At 32.1% G+C, this 12,577-nt stretch overlaps 1 protein-coding gene across 1 annotated transcript; it reads right to left on the reverse strand.

Moving 5' to 3' along the window:
• Positions 1-242: 242 nt before the first annotated feature.
• LOC129886088 (uncharacterized) lies at positions 243-10,443 on the reverse strand. The gene is made up of 2 exons (XM_055960619.1): positions 10,222-10,443; positions 243-1,249 (listed from the first exon to the last, which is right to left on the reverse strand). The coding sequence occupies exons 1-2, from the start codon at positions 10,286-10,288 to the stop codon at positions 513-515; spliced, it is 804 nt and encodes a 267-aa protein (XP_055816594.1). The 5' UTR covers positions 10,289-10,443; the 3' UTR covers positions 243-512.
• Positions 10,444-12,577: the final 2,134 nt, after the last annotated feature.

Raw genomic sequence — 12,577 nt, forward strand, 5'->3', positions numbered from 1 at the left:
CGTCTAGGGGTATTTTGAAAATTTCCGGGGTATAACAGATATGCAGTCATAAATTAATGTTTTGTTGTTTACACAATATTGTGACCTCACTTGAGAGATCAATTTAGTATGTAAGGATTTTTCCAATTGTTACTCAAGGTGTAACAGATCTTGGGCCAGGCAAAATTAAAGTGAAGGGAGAATATAGTCCAAATCGCCATCAATTGCTTTCGTAATTGACCAAAACCCAAATGCTAGAGATGTTGCAAGTTGTAACAATTATAACCACTAGCACTATCAATTCCTGCTTTGTTTGTCATCTGAAATACATCCAAAACTACACCAAATTCATTATGTGTGGGCCAAGTAATTGTATTATGATGGGCCATTTTACAAGTCAATGAGGTAAAAGTTTCATATAACAGAACAAAATACAATCTCCCCCTGTACAAATCATGATAAAGCCAAGGAAAATTGATGATTACTAATATCTAAAGAACCAGGTATAAAGACCAGTTTGAACGTCATCCGATCTAAAATTCTTCATGGACTTCAGGGTCCTCATAAGCAGGAGCTTCATAACTACTAGACTCTTCTGGAGCTTCAAAGCTTGTATATGTAGTTGATTCACTATCATACGAGTCCTTGGGCACCTTGGAATCAGCTATAGTTTCCTTGTACAATTCATCCGACACAGTTCCATCGACTTCTATTTCCTTTAGTTGGAGAAATGCTAGTAAATGATCCACTCCATTAACTAAATCATACATCATTAATCCAACCTTTCCTCCAACCCAACTTCCCAACTCGCTTCCAACCAAGTAACCAAACCTACCCAAGGTCTGCTCCCCAAGATAGCCAACCCAATAGGCACCAAACAAGGTGCCTGAACCCCTCAATACCCCCTCAGTTGGTGTACCACCAAGATAAAGTGCTTCAAAAAAGTCCCATCCTGCAGAAATTATCGGACCAACAATACGCTTGGTTTGTCGCACGGCCAGTTTTGCAGCTTTTGCTCCTTCTTTCTGAGCTAGTTTAGCTGCTTCTTTTGCTGCGATGCCTTGTGATATGGCATCAGTCAGAGCAGTCTCGATTGCTGAGTTCCTTGCTCTCTCCACATGAGAAGATCTGATGTTATAAGAGTACAGCTTCACACCTTCCTTGACTAAACATGCTACACTTCCCGTACTCCCATCAAAACAGTGCAACCAAGTAAATTCTCCACTCTTCGATGCAGCCTCTTGACCAACCAACTCCCTACATTTTTCAGCTGGAAAGCAACAAGATATTGGATAATTGATTGATATTGTGTATAATAAGGTGGAATGGAATAAGCAAAGCACCAAATAATGGTGAGTAGGACGGTTAACACTGAATAAACTCCTTATCCTTAAAAGTTGTGACGATGTCAGTGATGCAACTCAAAGGACAAAATACTCAAAGAGAAGTGCCTCAAAGTAGCCCCTTGATGAAATTGATGCTGGTATGGAAATACAAGCAGATTATGAAGTATTAGCATAAAAATATCCTGTAGCAATGAGTGCACAGCATAATACCCAAAATGGAACATTCCAAAGGTTAAAATATTTCTAAGAGACAACACAAAGTGATTGTTAAATCAAATAACATAGTAACATCCATATCCACCCCTTCTTGAATGCATAGCACTACAACCAGAATCTTAGTTGAACGGTCAATACAACAAATTTTATCAAGAAAGAAAGGGTAGACAGAACATATGTTAGATGCAATTATCCAGTAGCAAAGTTGATATTCTTAATTGAAGGGGATGGCGGAAAATGCTATATTGGATTAGCAAAAAATCACAATAATTAAAACAAAAAAATAAGCTTCAATGTTGAGAAAGAGAGAGAATATTAGTTCCTAATTAACGCCTAGATACCTGAATTAACACTGTCTAAAGCGAGATGAAGCACTCAACCCACATAGCACCTAATTTAAGGATTTAAGCACTAAATATTTCTCTACGCAATATTAACCATGATAGGTACAAAGAAGTAAGACTTTAAAGAGTAAAAAACTACAGGATTATATTTAGAGGGAGCAAATATAAGAATTTTTAAAGCAATTGACTCGTCCAAGATTCTAATGTCAAGCTACTTCCAGGATTATGAAAGTCATTAGCAACTCTAGGTAGGAGATTGATCAGTAAATCGAACTATCTCACCATCATACGCTTGAATATTCATTCGTTATTGATGTTGTTAGTCAAAATTTGCAGGATCCTCATGATAGTCATTGGGATGCAGCAGAACGCATCCATCAATATATCAAGACCCACCCATGACAAAGCTTTCAATATGAAGACTGAATGAACACTTATATTACAGGAGATGCATATACAGGTTGGCTGAGTCATCTAGATAGTCCATATTCAAATATTGTGTTTGATAAACGGAAACTTGTCCTCGTGAAAAAGTAATAAGCAAGATGTGGTGGCAAGGTCCAACATAGAAGCTGAAAAACAAGCTATCACCTTAGTTATATGTGATTAAACACTTGTTTCCAAAGTTAAGCTCAGAACATAACACAAATGAAATTGATAATCGACAATAGTCATGATACATTGTGTCCAATTTAGTCTTACATAAAAATAAATACCAAACATATTTGAGATTGATTGACACTTTTTTTTTAATAGGTAAGGTAAAATCCAGTCTTAATTCGTCCCTGTCAATTTCCTTAATCCAAATGATCAACTAGCATATATGTTAAACAAGGCGCTCTGAGGCCTAGGAATTAACCATATATGTAACAATCTAGGAGTCTATGACCTATGCTCCACCATGAAGGAAGGTGTCAAGATTATCATCTTCATATCATCATATATTCATTCATTCATTCATATATTATTAAAAGTGGGAAGCCCCTATCTTTAAAGTTGGATTACCATTTTGCCCCTACATCATATCAAAATATAATAAAAACATCTAATTATTATCTATCTTATTCATGTAACATTTACATTGCAATTAAATTGATTGAATACTAATTTTGTTAATAATTATTCTGTTACCTTTTCTTAGATGCATGTTTTCTCATTTTTTTCAGAAATCAATTATTTTCATTAATTTTTTAATATATGCATCATCACTTAACTGTTGTCTTTTACAATTCCCATATACTTTATCTTTTTACTCTTCATTTCTTAATCTTGACCTTTCAAATTTCTCACACAAATTAAAGAAAAAATACAAATGAGTAATTATTATTCCTTAAAGACAAGAAATTAAAGTATCATGTATCTTTTAAAGTTAATGTTCATGCTTATCTTTTTTATGTTTGTTTTAATAGTTTTGATCTTTCAAATTTTTATGTGACTTTTCATGTTGCTGCAGTTCTTGCCCTACAAATTTAACCTTTCCAAGAAAGATTTTATGTGCTACTCCTACAATTCTGGTGTGTAGGGAGCTCTAAATCAGTGAAATAATGTCACAATTTGTGGCGAAAGTTATGAGGTCTCCCTTATACAGTGATACACACGAATTCAATTATTGAAATATCAAAGCATGGTGTGTTAGGTTTATACTTATTTGAGGTGATTAGAATTATAATGAGACTTTTCTATCTCTATTTATATAGTTGAATTGTTGCTTTGTTAATAACTTGCTTTTATTTCACATTTTTTTGTATGCTCAGATATAGACTATTTGTTATGTTAGATTTTGTTTCAGTTTCCATTGCTGAGACAAAAGCAAAATAGAATGACCAATTGTTTTGCTTATGTGTTTAGTTTTCTTTTTTTTTGTTCTTTGTACTTTTTATTTCACCTTTATTTTTACTTTTACCTTTAAGAGTGAATTCGATAGAATGGTTACTCTCTTTCTTTTTCTTTTTTCTGGAAAAAAGAAGATGATGAAACATATAGCATTAAATTAATGGTGGATAAGTCACGTATGAAGAGACAATTAAATTCTACATAAAAACAGTAGTAATGTTCATAAATATTCTAATTTTCAAAGTACAAATTAGAAGACATTTTACACCTTAATATTTAATATTTGTATCTAAATGATTATTTTAAAGTTTTTGTGGATTAAAATCTAATATAATATTTTGAACACATTCATTATAATTATTAGGAGTTTTAAAAGGTCAAAGTTAAAAAGTTGAAAGTTTTTTAACCTTTCGTTCAAAGTTAATTCTGCAACACTTTTGGTACAAAAAGTATATAATCTTTTATCAAGCTTTTAATCGAAGAAACATTAATATTGCACTACGTTTTGCAGAGGATTAATCTCCTGCATGCTTTTGATCTTCTAATACTATTCCACAAAAAAAAATTAACACTATTAAGAAATTTAATGGTTAGCCATTATCTTCTTCCTTTTGCTTATCAAACTCCTCTTTTGACTTATAAATAGAGTTTCTTTTATTAACTTCTCGTATCATTATCCTGGTGCATTCACTTGGAGGTCATGAAATTGGTATGTCACAACAATCGTGAGAGAAAGTAAGAAACCTCAATTAGACACATTTTTTAAAAAAGAACTTAGATCACATTATTCAATTTTTTTAAGAAATAATATATTCATTAATACGAGTTACACAGGCAAAGCGCGTACCAAAAACTAGTTTTCTTAATCATACATTGGAACTCCCTACTTCAACCTCATCTTCTCAGTTATCTCTTTATTTTATATCCTCTCAAATGAGTTTTAAAAAGAAAAAAAAAACCACCTGCCACTTAATGTCATAGCCACCAGACTCAACCTCCTTATTGATGTTCTCGCTTTTTGATTCTTTGGGGAAAAGAATCTCCTACACCAATCAATAGACTCCGTTTCTACCTTCAATTATCTCCCCAAGAATAAAGATTCAGTGTACCACCTTGTTTTTCAAAAAGTAAAGTCATGTGTATTTCACAACAGAATATAATGTCTTGGGATAAAAGGGATAGGAAAGGATGACAGGAACTTGTATTTTGATAAAGGATGAAGATAGTTTAATTTGGTTGGTATTGCTGATTAACAGTATAAAAAATTGGATGACAAGATCTTCATCAAGTAAAAGGAAGAGGATTTTAAGACAAACAGAATACTTGTCTTCCTTGCGTAGAAGGATTTCTTTAAGGGGACTTCAGTCTAATTACTCATTATGGATACTTGAAGAGAAATACAAGGGTGTTGAAAGAAGTGCAAATCCCATGGTGTGGTTAGTCCCCATTGCAAAGGGAGTTGGGTGTGTTTAGAGAACTTTCTCGAATTTTATCAAAAGGAACCAGTAGATTAGGTAGATCCAGGGTAAAAGTGTGTGATGTGCATTTTGTTGCAGGTCAATTTGAACAGTATTCCTCTAACTGCCTACAAGGATATCCAGATTTCTTTTATGCAGGGTTCTTTATCATTTTTCAGTCATAAAAAACGTGTTTACCATGTCAAAAGAAGATAACAAAAAGCAGACTCTCGAAACTCTATCACAATGTACTCCGTCCGTTTCATTTTTTTTGTCTTAGTTTGACTGTGCATAGAGTTTAAGATAGTAAGGTAGACTTTTGAATATTGTGGTCTTAATCCAAAGATGTGCCTAATGCACCAAAAAGTTACTAAATATAGAAAGTGTCATTCTTTTTTAAACATACTAAAAAGGAAAGTACGACACATAAATTGAAACAAAGGGAGCAATACATTTGCATAAGCAGTACAATCTTTCATTCTTGTCACTTCAAGAATGTTGAGAGCACACTTATACTGTGGGATGACTGTGCTTCATCTGGACGTAGAGACCTTAACTAGAAATCTGTTAATCTCAAGAAGCTAAAAGAGATGTTTCAACTTAGAAATGGCCTCCTAAATACAGTCTGTAATAACTATGTTGTCAACATAAACACCAGATGAAATATATAGAGACTGAGCACAGTGCTTATAAAACACTGAAATTCGCCAATTCTCCAATCGCTCCTGAATGTTACATATGTAATGCGCTTGGTAAACACAACTTGTATTGACCAACTTTTGGAGGCATTTCAAATGGCTCAGTGTAGATAGTTAAACGTAAATGGTCAAATGTGTAGTGTCTTATTACTGCCCTACATCAGAAATACAGCTATATTCATTGTAAATTATGCCTATAAAAGGATCCAAGTACAAGATATAAGTCACCCTTATGCATTTTTTGAATCATATGGAAAATAACAAACAAAAGGATGTTCTGGAAGGGTTGAAAAGATACTATATAGAATCATGAGTGCCCTTCTAGTTCAATAAAATATTTACTTATGTATAGCTTACTGCACTTTTTTTAAAAAAAAAGTTATTACATTAGAGAAGGGGATGCTACGCTATTAATGGGGTTTGAAACCTCTACCTCAACTGTGGAAGGCAGGGAGCTCACCAGGTGAGCTTTCCCTCAACTCCTCACTGCACTTTATTGGAAGCTAAATACAAAACATTTTATATTTTGGTAGAAGAGGAAGTACAGGCAAGTGTATATATATACACTTTGGATAGCTTGTTTGCTAATTGTGATTAAGCCACTCACTCACTTGTATATAATTTTTTCCACACTGAGGGTACTGAATAAATGAAAACTATTATTACTAAAAAAATTACTAAGAGCCCGTTTGGATTAGCTTATAAGTTACTTATAAGTTGTTTTCAGCTTTTTTGAGTGTTTGGCTGGCCAACTTAAAGTCATTTTGTGCTAAAATAAGCCTCAATAAATAATTGGGTTTATAAGTTGAAAACTGCTTATAAGTTGAGTGTTTGGCTGGCCAACTTAAAGTCATTTTGTGCTAAAATAAGCCTCAATAAATAATTGGGTTTGTTTGGATGGACTTACTTTAAGTAGCTTATAAGTTGAAAACAGCTTATAAGTCAAAAAAAAAATGGGTTGCACCTACTTTTTTTTTTTTAACTTATAAGCAGTTTTCAACTTATAAGTTACTTAAAATAAGTCCATCCAAACAGGTTCTAAACTATGTGTAATTTTTTGGCATCATCTTGGCACGTATTTAATAAAATGATTATCTGATTTATCAAATAAGAAAAAGTGCAAGACATTACTTTTCCTACATCCTCTATCTTTGGCTTATTTATCACACAGCGTATTAGAGAAGAATCCCTTTCTCCTAACCCAACCCAAATATAATTTCCTCACTTTATACCTTAAAGAGAGAAATTCTGCTAGGGTAATGGGGGGTTAAATAAAGCATTTGACTAAAAGAATGTAGCATGGTTTCAAGTTGCCATCACTACTGAAAGAACTTAAAACAAAATATGACGCAGATAAGGAAAACTAAGTCTTTTCCATATTTCTTTCATTAAAAATAAGAGAAGTCTTCTCCACATTTCTGAGCATAGACTAAGCTTAGATGTTCCTTCACTTTGCCAAATTTATTTCGGTTTTAACAGCATACGCAGCTTTCTACATTCATGTGTCAGCCAAGGAGCACTATATCTAACATTTTACACAGTAGTACATGCAAAAACTGCTACCCTCTTCACGCCAATTTATTTTTTGTAATTAAATATACATTAAATACTAAATCCTGTTATATTATAGTGTATTTACCCAAGTCTACTCTCTACAACCCAGAGATTAATCTGGATCGTGATCTCCAAACAAACTAACAGAGTTTCCAAATCCACATTATTGAACTCTCCTTATGCATAAATTAATCACCCACACTATATACTTGAGCACTTGTAGCCAAATATTGGACACAAGGAGTACTGTTAACTTCCCATAGTCCCTGTACTGTACAATATCCTTTTGATGACGTATGCACTTTACTATCAATTGCGACACAGTCTCAAACAAGTTAGGTCGGCTATATGAATCCTCATTGACCATGTTCACCATTTAAATTCACCAAACGGCAACTATAATGAGAATTCAATATTGAATTGGTTAGTTTTACGATGGTTATCAACCTACAGCAGCCCTCCTAATTTATACAGGCATGAGACTAGCAACATGAGTAAGCTCACACTGTACAAAGATTCCTCTTAGTACAACGCTTCATTAACAAAATTGCCTTTTACTTATCAAAAAAGGAGTGCTTTAATACATTATGCAACTTTTTTCTCCTGTATTACCTTCTAATTCAGCTTTCTTGTGGTTAACTACCCAATGAAATCAATAAGTCATTCCTCAAAGGAGGATTATCTATTCCTTAACATTGCAATTCGAATAACTTCTTGTGGTTATTCATAAATCATAACAGTTCTTTGTAAAAAGTACTCACATAGCAATATCACAATAACAGCTACACACTGTCATCTTCCGTAGAAGTTGAAAATCCACGGAGCAAGTCATATATTATTAGCCAGCCCATTTTGATCTATTATAATATCCCAACAAACCATATAGCCCTAGCAGACTTCCGTTTGCCTAAATAAAAATGTAATTTTACTTCACTACAAACCTGTTGGTCTTTAGCATTTTAATATTAATTTTCAATAGTATTAATTTGCATTAGTTTTGGGTCAAAGTGTTGCATTACTCCATTTGGAGTTAGTGCATATGTCACTCATTCCATTATGTTTTTTTTAACCCAATTATCACTAGTAAGTGGAGCACTAAATGATAATTGTGCACTAAATGTTAATTGTGGCATTCCATTATGTTTTTTTTTCTTTTGAATGTCTTCCTCTCCTATAAATAGAGAGATCTTCCTTGTTTTGAAATAAAAGAAAATATAGAGTGCATTAAGTTTGTCAAAAAAGAGAGTTCTTATTAGTTGAAGGGAAATGTTCTTTTTGTAGAGCTTTAGATTCAACTCTTGTCCAGAGTTTGTTGAGTTACAATTTGTGATAAGGTTGTTGTATCCTGGAGGGGACAAGTCAAAGGGACTACTGTTGGACCGGTGAAAAGATTCGTTGCAGTGGGTTTGAATCTCCTAAAAGAGAGCGAGATATCCGCGCTTCAGCCTGAAGAGAATTTATTTTCTTCATTTTATTTTTTCAGTTGTAATCTATAATTTGTAATCTTGTAATTTTCACTAACAATTCTAAGGAGATTCAATATGGCTACAATTGAAAAATCCGCAAATGTCAAGATGGGAGATCTTAACAAGTCATTTCGGTTCAATGGTAATCATTTCAACAGATGGAATGATTAAGTGTTTTTCTACTTAAGTCTTCTCAATGTTTTTTATGTGTTAAGTGAGAAAAATCCTGACAAAGTTGATATACTCACGATGAATAATGAAGAACTTATTTCTCATCAGGAGAAAGTGGAAAAGGTCAATAATGATTCCTACAAGTGTCGATATTATATTCTTAATTGTCTATCTGATAATTTTTATGATTATTATGATAGAACTTACTCTAGTGCAAAGAAAATTTTGAAAACACTGCAGAGTAAGTATAATACCGAAGAAGCTGAGCGAAAAAATATGCAGCTAGCCGATTTTTTCGTTTCCAAATGGTGGACAACAAATCAGTGGTAGACCAAGCTCAAGACTTTACCATTAATCGTTGGAAAGCTCAGGACCAAGGAGGTCAAAATTAGAGATAACCTTATTGTTTGTGGCATAGTAGATAAACTTCCACCTTCATGGAAGGAATTTCAAAAAATTATGCGCCACAAACAAAAGAAAACCTCTCTTGAGATATTGATAATGAAAATCCGTAGGGAAAAGGAGGCAAGAGGCCAAAATGCACACTTACAATCAGAAAAGAACAACATCACAATGAAGGTAAATTTAATTACTTCGAATAATGCTACTTCTGATTCTAACAAAAATACTTATTTGAAGCCTAAGAAGAAAAATTTCAAGAAAATAAAGGTAGACCTCCAAGAAAAATAATGGTGAAAATAACTAAGCACAAAATCAACAAGTTCAAGATAAGGGACTGTGCTTTGTCTGTGGCAAGAGTGGGCATATTGCTCGATTTAAACAAACCATATAGCCCTTGCAGACTTCCGTTTGCCAAAATAAAAGTGTAATTTTACTTCACTACAAAACAATAAAGCTCTACGAAATCATTTGTCAACCGGGAAGTCAGTCTACATTCTTGTAGCATACTAAAGCCCAAAATACCGCAGTAGGTCATAACAAACAAAAGCAAAGTAGCCGCAAAATAAAAACTCCTGGCTTTGTTAGATCCCAAACCAACAATCTTCAGTCAATTTCAAGATTTGGTCAATATACTCCATTTACCCTCAACTTGAACAAATACTTCCAAAATTAATAGCAATTAAACCCTATTTAGGCGAAAGAATAAGATGCAAATTGAATCAATCAAAGAAAACATCGAAAATTGGGTTACTTACCGGTGATGCTGAGAATTAGTAGGCCAACGAGAAAGAGAAGAACTTGAACCCTCTTCTTCGCAATCATTGAACTTAAAACTACTACACCAAACCCTAAGTATCTAAGCGAATCTAAGAAGATGGAAACGATGGATCTGCAGCAATTATGTATAAATAAACTTGACCCAGAAATGCGTCGGGATAAATGAATTTATTTATTTATCCAGTTCGTTAATTAAGCGAGAGACGAAAAAGCATAGCGTCGAACCACTGTTAATTATTACGGTTAGGCTCGTTCGGTACGAACATAAGGGATAACTAATTTGAAATTAATTTTAAAATAAGTTTATTTTATATTTGGTAAGGATAAAATTATAAAATAATTTATTTTAGTATTAATTATCTTGGGATTGTAGTATTACTGTTATCCCATGTTTATATTGAGGCTGTGATAACTAATTCTGCGATAATTAATCTTAGAATAACTTGTTCCCCAACGAAACAAGCACTAAGAGACTATACTCCCTCAATTATATGTTAGTCGTTCACTTTCCTTTTTACATTAATATATTCAGTTAAATCTCACTAAGTTGGGTTTGAAAACCATCCCAACTTTTCGAGTATTTTATAATATTTAACCAAAATTAGATTTTTTAAAACCATCCCAATCATATCGGTTTTCATCGGTATCGATACGGTTCGGTCAATTTTTGATTTTTTTTACTTTTAAAGTATCGCCTCAAAATACACCATTATTAAAATATATTTTTTCGCAAGTGTGTTTTTGACCAAGAATCAAGAATGTAAAACCTTGTTGTTGTATTGTTTGATCTAAAACGTTCAATAGAAGTGTTTGCATAAGTTTTGTCATATTATTTGATGGAGTATCTATTATAGTATCTTTTAATTTTAAACCTAATTAATTAAAGTCTAATTGAAGAGTAAAGGTCTAAAGTCGTCCAGTCACTAGAGGTCTAGGACCTAGGTGATTTTTATATTTGAAAAATATTATTTATATAGTAAAAAAAATTAAACTTGATTTATATATTAAATTTAACATATTGTTAATATATATAAAACTTGCATACATGTAAGGTTATTCGGTTCGATTCAAAAAAAATTTGGTTTTTTTTTATAAATTAAAAAGACTATCCCAATTATTCAGGACGGTTTTATTCTTACATAAAAGTCCATAATTTTATTTTTAAAATGATATAAATCAATTAGGTTCGATCGGTTCAGTCGACTTTTCATATACTTTTGACACCCCTACGGTAATATGGGACATAGAAAGTAAATGCCGTTTAATTTTGTTTTACTCTTATTAAAAACAAATATCAGTTACTAAGTTATCCTATTTGTTAGATGTTTTTGAAAATTGAACACTGGTAAAAAGTAGTTCTTTAATACGTATAAGGATATAGCTGAAAATAATTACTAAAAAGTAGTTCTTTAATACGTATGAGGATATAACTGAAAATAATTACTAACTGTTATATTTTTTTAAAGCAACAATTAATTTGGGACAAAAAAAATTCCGCTAAAACAACACTTATTCGGGACAGATTGGAGTAGAAATTATTACACAGTTTATATGAATTATTATGCAACAAACACCAACACAGAAATTGTTATATGATGATCAATAAAAGGATGATTGTTAGCATGGCCGTCTCAATAAGTTTGAGGGCCTAAAATCAAATTTTATAAAGAGGTCTTATATATTTTAGCCAACATATATAAATTGAATAATTATAACATAGTCAATGTAATTCTACAAATCTTGAGAGGTAGAATATGCACGGACATTCTGTAATAAGAATGTAAACAATGTAAAGTTTCAATGAAAAAACTAAAAACTAACTAAAAAATTTAAAAAGTTTATATAAATATTGAGATAGCGTTGCACTGAATTTAATAAGTTGGTATAATAATATTAAAACAATGTTGAATTGTTGATTAGTTTTAATGCTTGAAACTTGAAGAAGACACCAAAATAAATTTGATCTTTTTATAAACACACAACAATAGATTTTGCATAATGTAGAAGGTTTGAGCGTTTGAGAGACTTTAGAACATTCAATAATGAGAGAATAAAAATAGTGAAAGGGGAACAAAAAGTAAATGTAATAATAATAATATTGGTTCATGATAATCGTCAGAATATAAATGAAGCAACAAAAAAAATAGCCATATAAGAAAGAATGCTACAATTAACTAAACACTATTTCATTTCTCAATTATTACAATGATTCCTATATTAAATTAGGTAAAAAATTATTCTATTTTATACCCAAAAAATTCTTTTCAAATTTATCAACATATGAGATTTGTTTTAACAATATATATATACTGTATACATATACATACATCTTTG

Source organism: Solanum dulcamara, chromosome 4 (assembly GCF_947179165.1).
Source record: "Solanum dulcamara chromosome 4, daSolDulc1.2, whole genome shotgun sequence".
NCBI classification, from domain to species: Eukaryota; Viridiplantae; Streptophyta; class Magnoliopsida; order Solanales; family Solanaceae; genus Solanum; species Solanum dulcamara.